General features: G+C 33.1%; 4 protein-coding genes, 2 non-coding genes and 1 pseudogene across 6 annotated transcripts; 3 read left to right on the top strand and 4 right to left on the bottom strand.

Annotated features, from left to right (window-relative positions):
• Window positions 1-2961: 2961 nt before the first annotated feature.
• Window positions 2962-3372, bottom strand: LOC145616134 (uncharacterized). The gene has a single exon (XM_081670834.1). It carries the CDS (start codon window positions 3370-3372, stop codon window positions 2962-2964), a length of 411 nt encoding a protein of 136 aa, XP_081526960.1.
• A 975-nt stretch (window positions 3373-4347) lies between these two features.
• LOC145616133 (cis-prenyltransferase 4, chloroplastic pseudogene) lies at window positions 4348-6614 on the bottom strand (annotated as a pseudogene).
• A 749-nt stretch (window positions 6615-7363) lies between these two features.
• On the bottom strand, window positions 7364-7437 carry TRNAR-UCG (transfer RNA arginine (anticodon UCG)). The gene has a single exon. It is a non-coding gene; the product is annotated as a tRNA-Arg (tRNA).
• Window positions 7438-7506: 69 nt separating this feature from the next.
• On the bottom strand, window positions 7507-7579 carry TRNAA-AGC (transfer RNA alanine (anticodon AGC)). The gene has a single exon. It is a non-coding gene; the product is annotated as a tRNA-Ala (tRNA).
• A 573-nt stretch (window positions 7580-8152) lies between these two features.
• LOC145616132 (exocyst complex component EXO70H1-like) lies at window positions 8153-10036 on the top strand. The gene has a single exon (XM_081670833.1). The coding sequence runs from the start codon at window positions 8153-8155 to the stop codon at window positions 10034-10036; it is 1884 nt and encodes a 627-aa protein (XP_081526959.1).
• A 2693-nt stretch (window positions 10037-12729) lies between these two features.
• On the top strand, window positions 12730-14574 carry LOC145617770 (3-ketoacyl-CoA synthase 12-like). Its single transcript, XM_081672520.1, has one exon. It carries the CDS (start codon window positions 12920-12922, stop codon window positions 14339-14341), a length of 1422 nt encoding a protein of 473 aa, XP_081528646.1. The 5' UTR covers window positions 12730-12919; the 3' UTR covers window positions 14342-14574.
• A 3202-nt stretch (window positions 14575-17776) lies between these two features.
• LOC145618034 (uncharacterized) lies at window positions 17777-22840 on the top strand. Its single transcript, XM_081672812.1, has 3 exons — window positions 17777-17905; window positions 18659-19230; window positions 20986-22840. Exons 2-3 carry the CDS (start codon window positions 18687-18689, stop codon window positions 22530-22532), a joined length of 2091 nt encoding a protein of 696 aa, XP_081528938.1. The 5' UTR covers window positions 17777-17905; window positions 18659-18686; the 3' UTR covers window positions 22533-22840.
• The last annotated feature ends 876 nt before the right edge of the window (window positions 22841-23716 follow it).

Here is a 23716-nt window from a genome sequence, read left to right as displayed (position 1 = left end):
AATATAATTAATATTTAATAATATAAATATTATTAATTATAATTAATATTTAATAATAAAATTTAATGATTATAATAGTAGTAGTAGCAGCAGCAGTAGTAATAATAATAATTGTAGTAGTAATAATAATAATAATAATAATAATAATAATAGTAAAAATAATAATAATAATAATAATAGTAATAATAATAATAATAGTAATAATAATATTAGTAATTATAATAATATTAGTAATAATAATAATATTAATATTAATGAAATCTGCTCTGCTCTGCTCGGCTCTGCTTTGCTCTGCTCTGCTCTGCTTCAATCTGCTCTGCTCTGCTGAAATCTGCTCTGCTCTGCTCTGCTTTGCTCTGCTCTGCTGAAATCTGCTCTGCTCTGCCCAGAAGCTCAAAAGAACAGGGCCTAAGACTTTTAATCTAGAGCCTTATCTACAACTCTACAAGACTACAACAATGGGTTTCCCTCCTATTTACGTTGGTGGCTCAAATTGAGTAAAACAGAAATGAGAAATACTTAAGTGGCTATACTGTTTTCAAAAAAAAAAAAATTAAAAAAAAAAAAAGAAAAAAAAAGTGGCTATACTATTTCCTCTCTTCTTTCAGACTTTTGCCAAATAACTTTATGTCATCTTTAGATTCACCAAATTTGTCAGTTTCCACACATTATTAGCTAGAATTATTTGTGGTGATTAAAGGAGTAGTAGTACCTTCAATTAGTCTCAATCAAGAAATCATAAACTACAAGCCATCACAAATCCACATAACCAAAATGAACTCCAATGATTGCTTCTCTATAGCCTATACATGATGATACATTATTGCGTATAATCATGTTTTAAGGGCACCAATTGGGAGAGTATGAGCACGTACGCAATCAATCTATGATCTATATCTGTGGTGACAATTGATAAGTGATAATCTCTAATCCAACCGGATAATCCAACATGAAGTTATTAAGCGAAATCTGAGCCCAAACAACTTAAAATCAACTCAATTTGGCCTATATATCACATTATTTTGTAACTATTTACGTGTTTCTAATAGTTATATAGCAAAAATGCTTAATCCAAAATCTAACTCAAATTTGACCAATTAACCTAAATTGTAACCCCTAATCCGTGTTTTATGTCCAAATCAAATGGAAACTTAGGAAAAAGTTGTGAAAATGCATGCTAATCTTTTTCGTAATCAACGCTTTGAAATGAGCACTTTTAAAGGATCAAACCTTTAAGGGACTATAAAATACATTATTATTGTATAATTTGAGTGGGCTTAAAACGAGTGGAAGTCTAACGTAGCAATAGTAATCGTATTCATTCACTTCCCTTATGTAGTGGAATGAGTCAGCAAACAAACGCACATTAATTCCCAGTTTCCCACTCACAAGTCACAACCATACATTTGATTTAGCCTTTCTAATTCAATGGTTCATTTTTATTTCCCAGAAAACACCAATTGTTCATCTTTTTTGTGGAATCAGAAAATTTGATTTTTTTTTTTTTTCTTTTTTCTTTTAACAGTTTTTGAGCACATAAGGTAGGACAAAAGAATTTAAGAAGGTCATTTTTAAACTACATCACATTCTAAACTAGAGCTATCAAGTGGACCATGGCATATACTTGTATTAAAATTGCGTTTGTATCATTTTATTAACGGGTCCATTTTCTCTTAACATTAACTTAACTCATTTTATTCATTGTGTTGACATTAGCATGATCTATTTAGATAATAGCTAGGGATGTTGATTCATTTAATTTCAGAAGTGACGAGATCCGCCCTTCCTGATTCAATTCTTATAAATCTTGCGTTCAACCTTGTTAAAGCAAAAGGCGTTTATAAAATTGTGTATGTGCCACGTGTTTCCTTTCTTACACAACCCGTATAGTGCCACATCATCATTCAACATCCTTTAGCATCATGCCACATCATTAATTAAAAATGCATACAAAGAGATTTGAACCCCAAACCTCATTGAATGGAAACCAAATGCATTACCATCTAAGCTAGAATTAATTCATGCTTTATTAATCAAAATTTATATATATTTACATACATGTATTAGACTGTTGAATAAAACCAAAAAAATCCAAAATAAATTATTATTGTCATTGTATTCTAATTTACCCATGTTAAATAAATTAATAAGTCTTTTAAAGCTTCTAATATAAAAATGAAATTATTCAAAGTATCATCCGGGGCAAAGCCCGGGGTCACACACTAGTTAATTTATGTATAGAGGATATAATCAAATTTTTTTTACTACTCGTAAAGTCGATTATCCTATGGACATGATACGTTGTATTTACAAACTCTTTACATTGTATTTGTTGTTTCATCACTTTGAGTAAGTCACAAAGTAGAGTACAATTTTAATATGAGCTGTATAAACGAGGGATGAAGTTAGCAACCCGTAATTCCTTATTATACAAAGTAACCTACTTTATATCCAACACCGGCCACCTTTCCAGCTTTCCATGCAAACATTCTTTGATTTGAGCTTGAGATGCCTTAGCTTGTATCAACATCAAATTTTTGCAATGACATACATAGTTTTAAAATTGAACTCACGAGACTAAACCAAGCAGAAATCTAAGAGTTTCACACTTTCATCACGTGTCATACTTATTCCGTTCCAATTTATTTGCCATACATATATCAACCGTCCAAAAATCATCTATAGTAAGACTTAAATTTATTTGGAATATTACAGAGCAAATAATCTATTTTGGCTAATTAAATACAATAATCCTTTCATTTGTACTAGAAGATTGTAAAATCACAATAAATTTGATAAAAATATACAAGTATATACGAAGTATCATCTATGATAACAAACAAAAATTATTACTAGTAGTATAAAACTATAACAAGAGTATATATATCATCATTATTATACTCATCAAAGATGATTTTTATGAAGGTATACAAGTTTGTATGATCCAAGAAAAGAAAATTACTAATGTTCAGAAACATCAACTTTTGCAGTACAAGAAAGCATCCTACGAATCATAGACAAGAAAGAAGCATAAGAAAATTCTTTTACCTTTCTAAAAATCACCATACTTCTACCCTTATTATTTCTAATCATAACCTTGTAACTTTTATTATCATCATAATCTCTTTTATAAACCAGAGTAACTCTGTCTTTTACCCTGCCTAAGCACTTCTTAGCCTTCTCAATATTCCCATCACTCTCTTTATTCTCATCCGGCCTCGAAAACGTGTAGGCGGTTCTTAAGTACAACTGCCTGCATGACTTGCTATCAACCACCGGTACACCACCATTAGAATCCATTGGTTTCGAAAACCGGGATTCGGGTTTTGGTTTGAACACAGGATTGCTTGATATGCAGGTCGAGGAGGACATAGTGTATAAGTTGATTTGCTTCTCTTGGTAGGAATAAAAGGAAAGTAGTATTATACAATATGTTGGTGGGGTGGGAATTTATGTTATGGGATGTTATGAATATTTATATGAAACATGTAATGTGACTTTGCTTTATATTTGTTTTTCATTTTTAAGCTTTTTATGATTATGGTATTGGTATATTTAGGAGAGTGGACGTATTGCTTTGGAAGGTAGTAAGGTGTGGAACCCAAATTGTAAGGTGGATAAAAAGCTTTTATTTCTAACTTTTTTTTTGCTCTTTGAAGGGACTCAAGAGTTGAACTTTTTTATTTTTGGTTTCAATAACCTTAGGTTAAGGTGTAACTTATATAATGGGCTACTTGTTACTTTTGTTAGTTGTTTAACAGAATAAATTGACACTCCATCTTATTTATTATTATCTAGGATAAGGACTCGTGAAATTTCTTAGATTATTGTTACTATGTTAAATTTGAGGAAGTTGTCAAGTTGAGTTATCTTTGTAAAAAGGAGGAAATTTAACTAGTTTTTAATTGATTTTCTAGTAAGCCAAGTTGTAAAATTTAGGAAAGGTAACAAATTAGTGTTTGATAATTCTTTGTCCAGTAGGTGTGAATAATGCATACTTTATAAGAACGATTTTTATAGACATTTTCGAAGAGACTAAGAAAGAGTAGACTCTTGAATCCACTCTAAAAGATAAAGGTTTATTTCTTTTTCAAAAATATTTTTCTAACTCGAGTAGAGAGGAGAGATTGAATGTCGCATCACCAAATCCAATAAACTCGCAGGTTTCCTGCTGTAAAATGGTTTCTGCTCTCAATCAAACAACAGTTCAAAACTTCATGCACACTAAACTTACATTCTGAATGCCAAAAAGTTCAAATCTCAACAAATACATAAAAAATAACACATCCTCATCAAACATGTTGACTAATTACACTGAAGGTTTAAGGTATAACATACATTGATGCTTCATAATCGCCCTCCAAACCGCCTTCCTCTCGTCTGATAAGACTCTAATGCTGCTACAAACTCTGATTCTCCGAATTCAGGCCACAGTGTTTTAGTAAAGTAGAGTTCAGAGTAGGCCAATTGCCATAGCAAGAAGTTACTGATCCGAATCTCACCACTTGTTCGAATGAGTAAATCAGGGCAAGGAGTCTTCGTTATCTTAGTCTCTAGCTCTTGCTCGATAAGAGTTTCAGACACATCGTTGGGCTCGATCAGGCCATCTCTAACTTTTTTACTGATGTTTTGGCATGCTTGCACGATGTCATTCTTCCCACTGTAACTAACAGCAAAGATTACATGTGTTTTGGTGTTATCTTTCGTCGATTCTTTTGTGTGTTCTATCACCTCCTGTAAGGAAGCAGGGAGCAAAGAAGTATCTCCGATTGTGGAGATTCTTATTCCTTGCCTGTTGAATGTTAATCTTTAAATATTAAAATCTCATGTGATAAGCTAAATTGCAATATGATAATTGATACATGAAATCAAATGTCTGGATTTATCATAGAGTTGTACATTCATATTACAAAGGTACTAACCTAATGATATTCTCGAGTTCATCTACCAACATCTTATGGATCCGCCACATCACAAACTCGATTTCTGCCTGCAACACATGTTTTTTGATGCTCAGTACATAATTGGTCTTAAAATGCTCGTATTGCGAGTTTTAAACACTGCAAGTACGAGTTGAATACTATTCAAAGAAGTCCAAAATTATGTTGTATGCACCATATCTGATCATTTACAGCCACAACAGAGTTTTTTTTTTTTTTTTCATTATGTGTAGAAATTTTGTCAGCCAACATAAAAATTCATTTGATTTATGTACATCAAGTTTCTAGGACAATTGTTAGACAGGAGTAACTTAAAAGCTGTACAATAATGTCCATTATTAGAAAATTGTTGAAAGAGTGATCATATGATTCAAATCTAGTGGAAACAGTCTTTCCATGATTTCGAAGCACAAATATACTATTGATATATGCAATTATCCTCGTTTGAATCCCTTATATTTCATAATTATGAAAATATGAGGAAATAACTCAATCTTGTATTTTTTAGGTACAAAATAAATGTCACAAACTCTCAAAATATTAGAAACATTGATTTCTAAAACAGGATTTTGATTCAATTTAATAGTTTTGTACATAACTCATTTATACAAGTTTTTCTTGTTACTTAGTAATGATGAATGCTAGCTTAAGTATACCTATGGTATTAGTCACTTTACTAACCTTAATGTTAAAATAAGATACGGAGTACATACTTTGTATGAGGTTGGATATAATGACAAAATAACGTGCAACGAAGACACATTATTTTAAATTGTATCTTCTTTTCATAATGTAATTAAAATAATCATTTTGGACTAAGGTCCGTTCACTTCACCTTATTTTAGCTAAACTGAAATTATTTTTAATTTTAAACTGAACTGAAATTATTTTGTTCATTTTCTATTAGTTTACTAATTTTTACTGAAATGGAATTATATTTACTAAACTGATTTTTTTTTTTTACTAAACTGAAATTATTTTTGCTAAACTTAAATTATTTTTACTGAACTGAAATTAATTTAATTGAATTGAAATTATTTTTACAAAACTGAAATTATTTTTACTACACTGAAATTATTTTTACCGAACTGAAATTCATTTTACTGAACATTATTTTTTAAAGATGGAGTGAACAGGGTCTAATCAAAGAAGTTTTTTTTTTTTTTTTGATGAGTGAATATGATCAACAAAATAAATGAGAAAATAAAAGGGTAAAAAGAGAAAAGCACTAACTTTGGGGCGACGCCAATTTTCAGACGAAAACAAGAAAAAAGTGGCAACTTTGATACCCCATTTAGCACAAAGGCCCATTACTTGAAGCAAAGTCTTAAGCCCAGCTTCATGCCCTGCATCTGATTCAAGTCCTCTTACTTCAGCCCATCTTCTATTCCCGTCCAAAATCAGCGCCACGTGTCCTGGCATCAACTCTCGCCGGAGACTCGCCGGGAGCTCCGTCGCCGGCAACTTTGCCGGTGAGATCTCAATATCACCTCCAACTTTAGTGGCCGTGGCATTTTCAACTGTGGTGGAGAAGTGGATGTGGGCCCCACGATTCGGAGTGGCCCGGCCGAGAGAGTGATTAGGGAGGTAAGATTGGAGTTTAAGAGAGAGATTAAGAGATGAGATTGAAAGAGGAGATGAAGCTCTTGGGAGCAATATTCTTAAGAATGTCATTTTGTTTCAATAATGAGTATTAGTTTAAGGATCTGGTGCTTCAGCCTAATGGCCTATTCAAGTTACATTAGTGATTAAGATCTAAATTTATTCATTTAATATTATTCTCTAATAAAAAATGAATAAATGTTCATTCAACGTTTTCTCTGCTTACCCAAAAATATTTATTTAAACATTATGATAAGAAGATACAATTAAGGGGGTGTTTGGTATAGTAATTTTAGATGGGGAAACGGATTCAATTAAGTGTTTCCATTTTTACTTGTTTGGTATGTGTTAAAAGTAACAAATACCGTTTTCTAAGGGTAACAAAATCTCCCAATTTGTTACCCTTGACAAACTAGTGGAAACAAATTACGTTTCCTTACTCAATCACAATCTACTCAAATTGTTTCCATTTCATTAGGATACCAAACATATAGTAAAGGTAACGTTTATCATTACCCTTTCTCCTATTTATTTGAATCCTTTCCGTTTCATTTACAATATTTATACCAAACACCCCCTTAGAGTTATTGATCGCTAAAGTTTTGCATTGGAAAGCGTGATAAAAGAAACAGGTCATGTAAAAAATAAGCATGAAAAACATCGACTACAATTAAAATAATGTATTCGGTGCGTATTATTTTGTCAGTCAATTTCAACTAATACAAAGTACTCTATACTGCTTCCTTCGTTCTTTTTTACTTGATCCGCTTTGACTTTATGTGGAATCTTTTTGAATACGTATAAAATAAGCATGAAAACATCGACCACAGTGGGAGTCGAACCCACGACCTTTTGATCCGAAGTCAAACGCGCTAATCCACTGCGCTATGCGGTCATGTTGAAAGATTGGTACAACTTTAATTTTAGGTCACCATATAAATATATTAAGAGCATTCAAAAAAAATGGAGATGCGGGGTATCGATCCCCGTACCTCTCGCATGCTAAGCGAGCGCTCTACCATCTGAGCTACATCCCCTAACTGTTCATCATGATTCTGTTAAACATAATATACAAAATTACAATAAATCTAACCTTTTTTTAAAGGAAGGAAATAAATTTAACCTTTTAATATGTACAATGCAAATCAAAAGTGTAGCTAATTATAATACATCAAGATCTAATTATAATACATTGCTTTTATACTTGTATATATTTTGTGATTTAAACATGATTATTAATTATTCTATAGAAATACAATGATATAGGAATTGCTGGATGATAAAGTTAACGTAAAAAACATATTATTATCGGCCATAATTTTTTTGTAATAAAAAAGGTTCATTACAAAATAGTCAAATTCATATAAACTCTTCAATTTCATCCTTAAAATTCTCATCTCCATTCTTCATTCCTAATTCTACGTGCTCCTTTGCCTTCTCTTTCTCCCTTAATCCATCTTCCAAAGAACATGATTCATTTTAGATCATCAAACCTCAAAACACTCAATTTAAATTCATAGTTTGTCATAATAACCTTGATTAAAAAAAAAAAAAAAAAACTTCTCCCACAAACAAACCATCAACAAAAGAACAATACATGCAAAACAATCATGGAGGAAACCATGGAAGCATCAATGAGAGTTATCATGTCATGGGATTACGAAACCTCCGATATAAGCCCCAACACATCACTCTTTAACCATCATAGCCGCGAAGAAGTACTCGAATTCATGCGAGCCGTTAAAGACCTTCACGCAGCCCTCCAATACTTCTCCGGCACCTCAAACTTCTCCTACCATTATCCTTCACACAAGAAGATAGTCTCGTGTCAAAACTTGCTTCGTATAGCAAAAAAGCGCTTGAGTACCGAATTTTTTTCGCTCCTTAAGGCCAATAGTAAGCACCACATTGATTATTATTCCGTTGTTGAGGGGGGTCACTCAATATTCTCGTCGTGTGACCCCTCATTAGGGTGTAACAATAACAATAACAATAACAACAACAACAACGACTTAGCCGTTTTCACCGTGTCAAATAATAATTATCATGAAGACTCGACCACGGAGGAGGCATCTACTATGGCCGACCTTAAGTTGATAGCGGATTGCATGATGAGTGCCGGGTTTGGGAAGAAATGTCTTAAGATATTTAAGCTTACGAGGCGGTCTTTCGTTGAGGATGCCCTACTTAAGCTAGGTGCACGTAAGTTGAAGAAATCACAAGTTCAGAAATTAGATTGGGAGACTATTGATGCTAAAATGACTAAATGGTTGAATTCTATAAAAATTTGTGTGAAGATATTTTCCCTTGAGAAAAATCTTTGTGAACATCTTTTTTCAGCTTGTACCTTGCCATCCGTTACGGAATCATGTTTTTCGGATGTTTGTAAAGAGTCTGCCCTAATTTTGTTTCGAATTCCCGGGAAACTTGCAAAACACGCAAAGAAATCCCCTGATAAAATCTTCAAGTTCCTAACCCTTTATGAGGGGATGATAGAGGATACCTTGGAAATTGAAAAGATCTTCTCATCAGAGTTCACCTCAGTTGTTCGATCACAACTGAGGTCCTCTACAGGACGAGTAACTGAAGCCGTGAAATCAATGGAAGCAGATTTTGAGGCACATGTGTATAAAGACTCCTCAAAGGGTGTAGTCTCTGGAGGAGGGATCCACCCCTTGACCAGATATGAAATGAACTACATGGTCAATCTTTCTAATCACGCCTCTGCATTGGACAAAATCCTCGCAGATTATCCAGTAAGCCTGCAGTCGCCGTTACCAGAGAGTTATTTCGAAGGTGAAACAATGTCGTCTCCTGTGGCGTTACATTTTGCCTGGTTAATATTGATATTACTTGGTAAGCTAGATAGTAAATCAGAGCTTTACAAAGATGCATCTCTTTCATACCTTTTCTTAGCAAATAATCTTCAATATGTTGTAACAAAAGTAAAGTCTACCAAACTATATAACGTGTTAGGGGAAAAATGGGTAAACAAACATTCCTTTAAAGTGGTACAATATGCTGCAAACTATAAAAGGATGGGGTGGGGTAGAGTGATATCTTCATTACCAAAAGATCTAACGGTGGAGATTTCTCTTGATAAAGTCAAAGAATGTTTTAAGAGATTTAACGTTGACTTTGAGGAGGAGTATCGTAAGCAGGTGGAATGGGTTGTACAAGATACGAAGTTAAGAGACGAGATGAAAAATTCAATTATTAGGAAAGTTGACGCGAGATATCGAAAGATGTATGATAAATATAAAGTGGTTTTAGCTAAGAGTAGAGAGAAAGGAAAAATTGACTCCGTAGTCAAATTTACCCCCGAAGATTTGGAAAATTACTTATCAGATTTATTGGATGGTCATGAAGAGGACGACGTTGTTTCACCTTCTATTGAAAGAGGTGAAATGACGTTGCATGATAGAAAAGAAAATCCAGTTCTTCAAAGACGTAGTCGACGTCTTCTTCTTTTGGTTCGTCAACATCATCATTAGTACTTACTTAATAAAGATTATCCGGTATTTGATTAGATGACATTTTAAATTCGAGTATAATAATCATCGTTTGAAAATGCGATTGTTTAGGAATCTATAGAAATCAGAATTTGAAGCTAATTGCACATGTATTTGTACAAGTAATTAATAGGCCAAGAATTTTTCTAACCAAAATTATTGAATGCTACTTAATTATATTGTTAGTAATTAATCATGCCATCTTTATAAATTGTGAAGTAGGCACTTGGCAATTCGTGCATGGAAGATGTTTTGTGCATGCAATGACATATCATACATATTTGATGATGTGCAAACATTTGTGTACACGCTATTAGCTTTGAATTTGTCTTAGCTGTAATATGTTGTGGCTTAAGTTTTAGTTCAGATTTGTTGGGACTAAACATTTTATTAAGGATTGTAATTTGAGACAGAGGTAACATTATTTATGATGGTCTCATACAATGGATAATATGATGGAGTATATAATTTGCATGAAGTGTATATATGCTAATATATAAAAAAAAATATAGTTCTTCCTCATCTCAAATATACCTCATTTTGATTGTATATGGTGAAATAAATTTAATGCAAAACATATATAGTTTTGTGAGATCTTGTTATTTGACTCAAATTAAAATTTCAAAATATCAACTTCTTTATTAGTATCCTCTTATTGAGAATACGACAAAGTAGTAAAATTTATGTATTAATGATAAAAGTAAAAATATGTAAATGTTGTATTAAGATATAGAGTATTAAATTAGAAACAAACTTCCATTAAAGTTCACCTGCAAAATAAAGTGTTCAGAGTTCCTTACTAGTTCCATGCAATCAAGAATTCACTGTTCTAATTAAAATTCACCTGACCGAAATTTGAAGACAGTCAAAAGGTAAAAAGAAATAAATAAATAAATTATAAATACTTTGCTGTACTAATAATTAAATCATTAATTGCACACCTCCTTCTACCATAGATAACAATAAATGAACATTTTTTGAGTGTACTAGTAAAACACGAATCAGGGAAAACCTACCATACCAATGAAAGATCTCTGTTAATAATTGTTGCCTTTTCTTTAAATTTATTATCCTCTTTTTTGTAAACTTATTGTAACACTCTACTACTAGAACTTTCCTATCACCAGCTCGATCACTAACTTAGTAATTTATAATTGAAAATGATGTTAGCTTCATCACCAACTATGTCAAACTATGACTTTATTGTGGTTTCATTACATTATATACGAGTAAAAGGCCGGTACTCCCTCCTCGTGTTCCCAACCTTATTTTTTTCGTGTATTCTATTTAGATTGTATATAAATTATGGATCGGAGGATAAATAATTTTAAGAATTGCTATCACGTCTAACAGTTTACTCTCACATTCATAATTCATTGTGATTAATATTGACATCATAAGAAACCATAGCCAATGGAGTATTAATATTCCACTTTAGATTTGTGATTGATTTGGACCTTGTTGAGTTGTTAGCTTAGTTCCGTCTAGCTTTGGGTTGGATGTGTACTAAGTTTTGTAGCAAAAACATATATTTCTCGATCATTTACGATTTCTTTATGTCACTTAATATATGAAGCATGTTATATTCATCTAATTTATTAAATTTGAACTACACGGAGTTTATTGATTTATACCAATAATGAATTTTGTTGATAGAAAAAGAGGTTATCCATCACTGTCCAAATGGATCAAGTTGTTGTTCCAAATAAATTCTATTTTTATATACTTATATTTAAAATGCTCAAAATAAGTTCTTGGATATTATTTGTTTATTTGTCACAAATAAAGTCAAATACATAATTTTTTTTCTAACTTGCACTACATTATATCTATTTATTTTCAATATTCATTACTCCGTATAATATACTCCAAAATTCTCTTGGTCACTTTTGTATCTTTTTTTCCTTCCTTTTTATATTACTTCTTTACGCAAAACCCATTTTCGGAATATTATAGGTAGACCAAAATTTAAAAATAGTTGATCATTAAATTGATTCTTTCCCTCATACAAGAATGGAATGTACCCCCAACTGTCACAAATAATTAAAACATTAATTTACAAGAAACTTCAAATAATTGGATAGAATTGATAACAAATTTCTATTACAAAGTATATCCACTAATAGGAGTTAACATAGTACAAGTCACTTCCTCTCCTTCTCTACCATAGGACGTCCCGAATTTTAAAAATATCTTGTAATTGTAACTTAATAACATATTGATAAACCCCCTCGTAAGAACGGCTAGTATGAAAAATAATAATATAAAAAGGGATAAATTGTCAAATCTATATACGTAATAATTGAAGTCAATCCATAGGACAATTTTATTAATTTACCTAATAAATTTAATTTATTGTAAATGTCGATATATGACTTTCAAGAGATAAATTGTCTATTTCAAAAAGTAAATAATTCCCCTAATAATATTTATGGTTATTATAAAAGCGTATCCGATTTTGCAAATCTTTAACAGCAATGAGGCAAAGACAATGGCCATCACAAAGAAAACGAGGGTTTAAAGATGGTCTTTTTGTTTGATACCAAAATAAATAAATAAAAAATTTAATTAATAAATATATAAAGAAGAAGAAGAAATAAAGGTCCCTACCTTTTGATGAGTCTTATAAGTTATAACTAGCTTCTTCTTCAATCACATGTCCGAACCTTCTTTTGTGACCTAATTCATGCACATAATTAGTTGGTAGAAGTTGGTTTGTCCAATTATATTTATTAGATTTCTAAGTTTACATATCTTTAATTTAAATGCCTCCATTTCTTCTTAGCTTTACATCCCACAAAAAAATAAAGATTATTCTTTAGCTTCCTCTCAAACCAAAAATAATTTTTTGTTAAAAAAACAATAATGGGATTCTTCATCTTACTACTTCTTTTCCCTTCTCTTTTTTTCCTCTTTCACTTTCTAAAATGGGCTCTTATTAAAAGACACCAAGATTGTTACATTTTAAGCTATGAATGCTATAAACCGACCGATGATCGCAAAGTAAGTTCACAATTCTCCGGTGAAATCCTTGCCCGGAACAAAAACTTGGGCATTAATGAGTACAAGTTTCTTCTAAAGGCGGTTGTTAGCTCCGGCATTGGGGAGGAAACGTATGCCCCAAGAAACATCCTTAAGGGCAAAGAAGAATGTCCAACAATTAAAGATAGCTTAGAAGAAATGGACGAGTTTTTTCAAGATAGTATTGAAAAACTCCTCTCTAAATCCAAAATTTCTCCTCAAGAAATCGACGTTTTAGTCGTGAATGTGTCGATGTTTGCGTCCGAACCATGCTTGGCCTCAAGGATTGTGAACCATTACAAAATGAGGGATGATGTTAAGGTGTACAACCTTAGTGGGATGGGGTGTAGTGCTAGCTTAATTTCTATAAGCATTGTTCAAAGTGTGTTTAAGCACGAAAAAGAGCGTTACGCTTTAGTTGTGACATCGGAATCATTAAGCTCGAATTGGTACACGGGTAATGACCGGTCCATGATATTGTCAAATTGTTTGTTTAGGTCGGGTGGGAGCGCGATTCTCTTGACCAATAAATGGGGTTTAAGGAAGAAGGCTATGTTAAAGCTCAAGTGTCTTGTACGGACGCATCATGGTGCTAGAGATGACTCGTACGGATGTTGCATGCAAATGGAGGATTCCGTGGGGAGGCTAGGGTTTCACCTTAGTAAAAACCTTCCTAAATCCGCGGCCCGATGTTTGGTTGATAATCTTAAGGAGTTGGCCCCGAAGATCTTGCCAACTAAAGAAGTGGTTCGATTTGTGCTTGCAGTTATGGTCCGGAGATTTTTCTCCGGACCTAACAAGCAAGCAGGTAATAAACCAAGTATTAATTTTAAGACGGGGGTAGAACATTTTTGTATTCACACGGGTGGTAAAGCTGTTATAGATGGTTTAGGGGAGAATTTAAAGTTATGTGAGTACGACCTCGAGCCAGCAAGGATGACCCTCCACCGGTTTGGGAACACATCAGCGGGTAGCTTATGGTATGTTTTAGGGTACATGGAGTCCAAAAAGAGGCTAAAAAAGGGTGAGAGGGTGTTGATGGTTAGCTTTGGGGCAGGGTTTAAGTGTAATAGTTGTTTGTGGGAAGTGGTAAGAGACTTAGATGGATGTGACAATGTTTGGAAGGACTTTATTGAAGAATATCCTCCTAAGAATTTGGCTAATCCTTACTTGGAGATGTTTGGTTGGATCCAAAATGAAGACACTAGTACTTTTCCAGAGGATCATGAAGCAAAAATGAATTATTACCAAGAAAAAATGAATTGAAATATATAGATCTATATATAAATTTATACCACCTAGGCCCTATATATATTTTTTATGTTTAAGGGAATGATATCATTATTTATTCTTAATTATTTTTTTTTGGTAATTTTTACATTTTTCTTCATTATTCAATACCTACCAAGAATTATTGCCTAATTAAGGTATATACTTCAAAAAAAATAGGGGTGACACTGATTATATAAGGGCACTCAGCTACTCATTTGGCAATTTAATACTGCTTCTTTTTTTTTTCCTTCTTCTTTTTTGAAAGGTAATAGTTGATAAATTACTGTAATATTTTTTTTTGTTTAGTTGGTGTATTTTTCTCTTATTTATTAAATATAATAATGCTTCATAAATTCTGAAGCCTTTATAATTTTTTTGTAATCTTTCATGTATAACTATTTAGCTAGAGAATGAATGGAACATAATGTACTCCATAATTCTTTAATTATATGGTACTTTATATGAATATATGGAACTTTGTCATTGTACATTTATATTTATTACATTATTAGTTATTTATTACTGTTTGCCAATACAATAATAAATTGTGTTGCTTTATAAAGGCATACACCTTTAAGTATTACACACAATGTCCTACGCTAAATGGAAAGGGATCATTTACTGTGGTTTAAATCACAACAGGCTGTACACCATTATTATCTTCACTAAAAAGTTTAAAATTTCATGTACAATTATCTCAATTAACACACACGCATATAGTCGTATATATATATGGTAATTTGTTACAAACACGTACATGCAAATGCACAAGTTACAAACTCAAATGATGTTTCATTCTAGAATCAATAATCGATAAAAAGAGGGAATAATAAGGGACATAAATTTTCATGTATCTTCTCATACGTGTACAGCTAGAATAATATTGTTGTAATGCTGTTATACAGAAAATGTTTAATAAAATATACTATGTGTCTACGTATATTGACTGTATGAGTTCATCATATATTATTTAGTAGAAATCAGTGTTCAAGATTACAAATTCTTTTTTTTTTTTCTATTTGAAACCAAGAGTACAAATTCTTACAATATCATAAATTGCAGAAGCCAGTGTTCATTATTAATTGATTGAGTTCATTCAAAATAGGTATGGTGGTAGTTTTATAATACGTAGTATTTGACTATATCTATAACAACTCTATGTCATTTTGAAGATATATTTGAATTCATTAGATTGGACCGGGCTGCTAGCTCTCGGCTTATTAAAAAAATAATTACGTAGTAAATAACTAGATACAATAACACGGTCAAGTCATGTACGTAGGTAATTAATTACTTTGTACTTGGCCCTTTGAATAAGTCGATCACTTCATGTACGAAGTATATCTGTACATTAAACATTTTTTTTTTGGGGTAGAGGGGAAACAAAGGGAAGTAAATTACACTTGATAAACAGTTGAATGGAAAAGTTTCAGTCTGATTCATGTTTGAATTACGAGTATTTTAGTGTATTACGTACCCATAAATATTGAATGGCTATATCTATATTATCCTCGAAGAGTTAATAAGATAGCAATGACTAGAAGTCATCTAGAACGAACCAATTCAACTCTTCGTATATTGCTATAGTTTAATTTCCTATCTCTAGTCAAATTAGTGTACTATTTGCATGCCTGTAGCTCAATAAATGTCCACCTCCAAGCTCTTATAGACTAGAGGCCTAGAGCTAGTAAGTTTCTTTTAAAAAAAAAAAAAAAAAGAAAAGAGAAGGAAAAAAAAATAGTAACATTTATTATGAAGAATTGTGCTATAGAACTTATAAAGTAGGAGCTTAATGTGTATTAACTTCTAAGTAATAAGTGTGAAATATAGAGTAGCAATTGAGAGTGAACGATAGCTCAAGTGGTTAGAGCTTTCCTCCCGGTTCCCTGAGATCCTGGGATCGATTCTCATCCTCGCCCTTGTTATAAGCTTCTAGGTTTCTAGCTAGCCGAAATTCTAATGTTGCCTCTACTCTCTATTTTAAGTAAAGATCGACAATGAATAGTAAAACTAGTTTAAGTCATCATCTTGATTGATTAACTTTTACTATCATCGATCTCATTCAAAAGAGTAAATAATTTCAACTAATAGCAGCACATATTGATGGTGATAGTATTATTAGTTTGGTTTAGGTCGCTTTATAATACAACTGTTAGAATGGGCTTTGGTTTATTATTTATGGTATTGTAAAGGATTATTTGAAATGGTTGGCTGCCTTGCTAGCTGGTGATCAAGCTAGGTCAGAATGTTCAATTAGATCCAACAATCTTTAGGAATTTCTATAAATTCTTGGTTCAATTAATGCACTAATTGTTAATATTAGCAAGTTGGGTTTATAATTCTTTTTATCTGACCATGAGATTGAAAATTCGGGTTTGACTTTGTAGACAATGACATAAACCATTAGACGACATAATTATTTAATCCTAGATAAATTAAATTATTAATATAAAAAGAACTACTACCTCCGTTATATATGATGTGCAACTTTTGAGTATAATTGTGAAATATAAAATATTCAAAAGTTGTACATAATATGTAACATAGACAGAAGACAGTAGTAAATGAAATTCGATATAGATACGGATCGAAAATAATTACTTAAGCTATGGACTTTATGGTGATTAAAACTTCACGGACATCTCGCCCCACTTTGCACCAAAGCAAAGTAGGTACACGTCACTATATCACAAATTATGGGCTTGTGTTAGGCTTTTTTTCAATGAATAGCCTCCCATCAACATGAGGCACAAAGAATCACTACCAACTGTACCCAATACCCATATTACTAACCTCTTTTGCCTTTCTCTTTTTGTTGAAAAATAAATAAATAAAGAAGAAAGTGAATAAGAATATAATATTATGTGTTTCAAAAAAAAAAAAAAAAAATTATAATATTATGTTTCTTAAAAAATAAAAAATAAAAAATAAAAAAAATCTTTACTAAACTAAAGATGTGTTTTTGTTTTTTTTTACCTAAGTTTCATTAACCTGAGTTTTATTTAAGGATCCATACTATTCACCTAAATTTAGTTGTAAATTAAACTTGAATGACTTTCATTAACTCTAATCAGAATTTTTGAGCTAATTTTTCATGAACATACACTCTTTGAACTTATTTTTCTTTGAATATGTAGAAATATGGTTAACAAAAAAATGGACTAAAAACATAAACTTATCTAATGTTTACTCTAGTATGAACTTTATAAAAATTTATTTTAGCGATAAATTAAACTTTGATAGATTGATATCCCGTGTAATTTATTCACCGGATTTTTACTTACTCGTATATGAAATTTTGAACTTTGTTTAAAGGTGTTGGGCATTAGTGGGATGCATAAGGGCCAAATACAAACTAAAAGCCCAACATAAAAAAAAAATAAAAAAAATTGAAAAGCCCAATTCTGCCATAACCGACTTTCATCACCAAGTAAATAAAGCTGTAAAACACTAAAACCCCAAACTTCGTCATTTCTGACTACGATCCCTCTTAAACCCTAATTTCTGTTTTTTATCGTCGTTTTCCGGCAGCCAGATTTTCGTTCATCTTAAATTCAGGTACTTTATATTTTAATTTCATTGATTAATTTGCAATAATTAGTTGAATCGTGAATTTATTTGTTTCTGATAATTTTATAGTTTTGGTTCGTTTTGGGTAATTTTCTTTGAATATGATATAATTTGTTGTTTATTGTCGTTGAATTATGCTGAAACTTGTAGAAGTTGTTTGATTATCTGATAAATTTAATTTGTGTATGATAAATTCTGATATTTGTTAATCATATATTGGAGAATTGCAATTTCATTGGTTGCTAATAATATATTTTGATTATGAATTGCAATTTCATTGGAAAATACTTTTGATGTTTTTGCGCGTTTATTGTATATTTGATCAACCCTAACCTTGAAATTGCGTTATATAATCGACTGAGCATGGAAGGGGTAATGTCTCGAATCAGTAGTAGTATTACAAGACCGTGTTGCGAATTGCTTGTTAAATTAAATGTCTATTTGGATAGAATAGCGCAATTTGCTTGTAAATGAACTATATTTAGTTGGATGGAACGTATCGAATTGCTTGTAAATGAACTATATAAATGGATGGAAAGTGTCAAAGTATCATATTGAAGTTTTATTGTACTAACATAACAATTGGAAGAATGAAATTTCTCTAATTATTTTTTTGCGCACTGGCGAATTGGATTCTGAGGCTTTAATTTATGCTTATGAGTTATGATTGGAGATTCTATTGGCATTTTCTTCCGGTTGATTGAGCTGCTTGGTGGCGTTGCATTTTTTTTTTCTTTTAAGATTGCAAGGAGAGCAACAAAGTAGAGGAATGGGTGACAGAGGACATGTAAGGTGGGATGAGGATAACTTGGAGGAAATTGAGAAAAATAAACCTACAAGGCAAAAGATAACTGAGCCAAAGACGCCGTTTCATCGCTCGATTGATAATGATGGTTCTGTGTCACCAATGCAAGGTGCTTTTGATGATTGTATAGATGATATTGAAAATGGTGAAGCCGCTCATCATGCTTTGAGTGATGCTACTTCTCTTAATGGAAAGAACACTCATAGGTCTGGTGCGTGGTCATCTTCTGAGGATGAAGGAGATGATATAGTGGAGGGTGGTGAAGATTCTGAATCAGGGAGGAATGTGAGTTTTAGACAGCATAGGCAAGCTCATTATGATGAGTTTTTAAAAGCAAAGGAACTCTCACGCGAGGATTCTTTCATGGAAGAAGAGGTTGATGAGGATGGAGATACTACAACAAATCGTAATTTATCTCAAAACTATGGAGTCAAAGCAACTGCTATAGATACAGACAGTGCTATTAGATATTCTACTTCATCACAGAGCTCTGGAGTGCGCAAGCCAGGTGCATTTCATTCACCTCCACTGACTTAGTTGAGGATATGGGATTTGATGCATTTATGAAGTTGTTTGGTAGTTAATCCTTGGTTCTAACTTAAAAATATAGTTAAAATTTTAAATAATTTTAGGATTTTTATTCCCTAAAAAATATAATGCTGTGATGTTACCAAGTTGTACCTAGTAAGTAGTGGAAGAGTTCTCTTTTATCACGTTACTCACACTTAGTGAGAGGATTTGAAGGTTAAAAGAAAACAGTTGCCATAAACCCATTAATGCGGTAGCTAATTGGAAACATATAGCAGCACTATGATTTGTTGGTGACTTGGTGGTGTTACTGGTTTATATCTAGGATGCACGGACATGCCAGTCGGCCCACTCAGGATTGTTGGTGTTCCGGGGTGGAACCGAAATGATGATTATGGGCCAACCCTAAGCATCTGAGTTAATCAGAGCATAAGAGAGTAAGTGAAATAGAGAGAGTGAGAGAGAGAGAGAGATAGAGTCATACCATGTGACTTGTATTTATAATACTTTGTAATGTTCTTACTTTTTTTAGGTTATAGGCTTGGGCTAGTGTGCTTTTATTAACTTGCACGGTTCATTGGTATATTGAAGGCTTTTTATATAAAGTAATGAGTTGGGTCATTATATATCCCGTACAGTTGGTGTTTGACTCGGACACTCTGGAGGACATAGGAAGATACGTCTTGAACATGCCACCTTAGCATATCAGGGTTTTATTATTTTTTTGTTTTTTATTTTTTTATTTAATTTTTTAAATATAAATTATGAAACCCTGCTGTACGATTCTTTTGGTTTCTTTCATTCATTCTCAACACGAGTCCGCCGCACCCATTCTCAGTCCCTCACTTCTCTTAAACCCTCTCATTCTGATTGCCGCCGCACCCACCGGTGTTCTGACCAACGACCCTCTCTCACCGGCGCTGCTGCTGCCTCAATAAATTTTCTCTACATCTTCATATCTTCTTCTGTTTTGGAGTAATTATATCTTAATTCCAAATTCCAGGTTTTGATAGTTTTTTTTTTTATTATAATTAGTCTCATTATTATATACTTCTATTTAATTGCTGCTGGAAATTGATTTTTTTTATGTATATAAATTTTACCTTAATTTGATAATTGTTAATTTAATGTATGAACTGTAGCTTGATTTTGATTATTTGGGGTTGATTACTTGATTAGTGATGTAGTGATTATTCTAAATAACCAAGTGATGTGATTATTTGTAAGTATTTAGTTTCATGATTTTTAGGACTTAAACTAAATCCTTTTATTTGTGTATGTAACGATGCTCGTGGCACTTTGTTTACTTGTTTTAGATTAATGGTAAGATTTGATGTCAGTTATTTAGTGTTTCATTGAATAGGTTATCAAATTATCTTTTTTTTTTTTTTGATATGTTGTATGCATTCTGATTTGCCGTATCAGTGTTCCCTGTTTTGGGATTGACATTTTTCCGCGTCTGTTTGGTAAATATTACTGCTTGTCACCTTCTAATTGTTTTTCCTTGATGAACTCTAAAACCTTTCTTTTATAAAGTATAAGTTTGGATTTGTTTGAGAATTGATTTCATGGTTAATTTCACTTTCGCTGAAGCCCAATTAAGAACTAATGTGAGACCTGCTTGATCATCCTAGATTAGTTTAGGTTAAGAATTGTTTTTGCATAATTTATTGAATTATTGATGCTTATGTGCACTAATTTATATTATTGACTTTTTTTCCTGGGTTTCTTGTAGCAATGGATCAGGAAAATGGCATGTTTAATGTACGACAAACAATTGGCAGTGTTCTATGCTGCAAATGTGGTATCTCTATGCAACCCAATGCTGCCAACATGTGTGTGAGGTGTTTGCGTACTGAAATTGACATCACTGAAGGTTTGCTGAAGCAAGTGACAATCTTATTTTGCCCTGAATGTGAGACTTATTTGCAGCCTCCGAAGACTCGGATCAGGGCTCTGCTAGAATCAAGGGAACTCCTAACATTTTGTCTAAAGAGGTTGAATTTGGATAAAGCCAAAGTCACATTGGTGCATGCTGAGTTTGTGTGGACTGAACCGCACTCTAAGAGGATCAAGGTTAAACTGAGAATTCAAAAGGAAGTACTTCACGGGGCAATTCTAGAGCAGGCTTATATTGTTGAGTATGTTGTGCACCATAATATGTGTGATTATTGTAATAGGCTCCAGGCGAATCCAGATCAGTGGGTGGCATCAGTTCAACTCCGACAACATGTTCCTCACAGAAGGACTTTCTTCTACCTGGAGCAACTTATTCTTAAGCATGATGCTGTGGCCCAGGCTATCAGAATCAAGCAGATGAATAATGGAATTGATTTCTTCTTCTCCAACAGAAGTCATGCTGTAAAATTTTTGGAATTTGTTGGTAAAGTTGCTCCCATCAAGAGTCGCAGTGATAAAGAGCTTGTGTCTCAGGATTCCAAGAGCAACACTTACAATTATAAGCATACTTTCTCAGTTGAGATTTCCCCCATCTGCCGTGAGGACCTTGTATGTCTTCCTCCGAAAGTTGCAGTAAGTGTGGGGAATCTGGGTCCCATTGTGATTTGTACAAAACTGACCAACAGTTTAATGTTATTGGATCCAAACACCTTGAGGTATTGCTTCCTGGATGCTGATCAGTATTGGAGGGCACCTTTCAAATCCCTGCTCTCTAGTAGGCGGCTGGTGGAATACATTGTGCTGGATATCGACAATGTTTCACCTGAAGTAGTTGTTTCTGGCTCAAGGTATGCTTTGGCAGATGCCCAAGTGGCGCGTGTATCAGACTTCGGAAGGAATGATACAATATTTCACATTAGAACGCACTTAGGTCATCTTCTAAACCCCGGGGATCATGCCCTTGGTTATGATCTTTATGGGGCTAATCCTAATGACTCTGAATTGGACAAATACAAAGGGCTTGTTCTTCCTGAAGTCATATTGATTAAGAAGAGCTATGAAGAGAAGCGTCAAAGAAAACGTGGGAAGCCCCGTGCTTGGAAGCTCAAGAACCTTAATATGGAGGTTGATGACGCTGGTAATGCTAAAGTTGACCATGATAAGGCTGCTAATGAATATGAAGAGTTCTTAAGAGACTTGGAAGAGAACCCTGATTTGAGGTTTAATGTATCACTGTACCGCAATAAGGAATACCAACCATCGGAAACAGCTTCTATGACAGACGGTGATGAGTTGCCCTCTGTGCCTCTAGATGAGCTGCTCGCTGATCTTGATATAAGTGACAGTGAAGATGAAGCAGGAGGTAGTAACATGAGGGAGTGATGAGCTCTTTTAGAAGAACTCTGTAAAGTTTCTATTTCAATTGCAATTCTGCTTTTGAAAGGTCCTTTTTCCTCCCCACTTTTTGTTTACCTTCATAGTTTCGTCTTCTTGGAGTAAGGTTTTATTTTGCACTTGGCTTTTAGCTATATATCAGGATAAGGTTTTTGTTTACTTGCACTGTATCATGCTCTTTTGCTCCCTGAACTTGTGATTTTTTATTACAGTGATGTTAGATGTTCCTTAGCTCTTGAATCATGACCTGAAAAAGAATGGTAATGTTACTCTATTTTGGCCAATTCATGGAAAAATTTGCGAGACTTTATTTAATGTTTTTAGGAGTATGTATTCGCAACTAATGCAGAATGTCGCTCTTTTCTCTTCCTCTTTTTGTAAGATTGTGGCCATCTTAATCTCTTCAGAAGAGGTGACATCTATATCTGTTTGAGATACTCTAGAGCATATGTTTTTCATTGTACCTAGTATACTACAGTATTCCATACAGTAATACTGGAGACTTGGATTCTATAATTTTTTTTCCGAGTGTTGTTTATTTTGAACTCCTTTATCGTTGCACAGTGATTTTGATAGCGCCATACTTATTCTTTTAGAGGGAAGCTACAATCAGATGCGAAGCTACAACTTTCTTTATAATGAGTTAATGACAGGGCATATGCTGAGCCATACTATGGAGGAATTTTCTAAAGGACGAAGTTGGGCCATTGAGTGAGCCGCTTCATTTGCCTCCCTGTAGACGTGAGCATACCAACATAAGATCCCTCTGCCATCCGAGGATCTCTCGGATTTTCTTGATAATCTCCAAGCAATCACTTTGCAAGATGATAGAGGAAGCATTACATTGCAAGGCCATTTGCAAACCGAAACAATAGATTTTGCCCTGCTAATGTTATCTAATGACTTTGCAACTTCTAAAGCTTCTCTAATAATCACTCTTAAATAAAAGCTATCAAATTGATTAGTTTGGAGCATCTAACCAACTACGTTCCCCTTTGATTGCATAATGCATTAGCATATCATTGAGCTGCTAGCGGCAGCCCATGCACAACCAACAGCTTTCGCCTCCACAGCACTCACCACCTCCAACGCTTGTTCAAGTTGCTGGCAGGCAGCACGAACAATAGCTCCATGGTGATCGCAAACTATTACTCCATTCCAAACCAAAATGT

Source organism: Chenopodium album, chromosome 26 (genome assembly GCF_948465745.1).
Source record: "Chenopodium album chromosome 26, dcCheAlbu1.1, whole genome shotgun sequence".
In the NCBI taxonomy this organism is placed as follows: Eukaryota; Viridiplantae; Streptophyta; class Magnoliopsida; order Caryophyllales; family Amaranthaceae; genus Chenopodium; species Chenopodium album.
Note: the sequence above shows the minus strand (reverse complement) of the source record. Positions and strands in the feature narration are given on the sequence as shown.

Bases quoted from the DNA above. Each gene is read 5' to 3' on its own strand.
- LOC145616132 (XM_081670833.1), top strand. From the start codon at position 8,153: ATGGAGGAAACCATGGAAGCATCAATGAGAGTTATCATGTCATGGGAT.
- LOC145617770 (XM_081672520.1), top strand. From the start codon at position 12,920: ATGGGATTCTTCATCTTACTACTTCTTTTCCCTTCTCTTTTTTTCCTC.
- LOC145616134 (XM_081670834.1), bottom strand. From the start codon at position 3,372: ATGTCCTCCTCGACCTGCATATCAAGCAATCCTGTGTTCAAACCAAAA.
- LOC145618034 (XM_081672812.1), top strand. From the start codon at position 18,687: ATGGGTGACAGAGGACATGTAAGGTGGGATGAGGATAACTTGGAGGAA. The intron at 19,231-20,985 runs GTGCATTTCATT...GGTTTCTTGTAG, and splicing joins CTCTGGAGTGCGCAAGCCAG to CAATGGATCAGGAAAATGGC.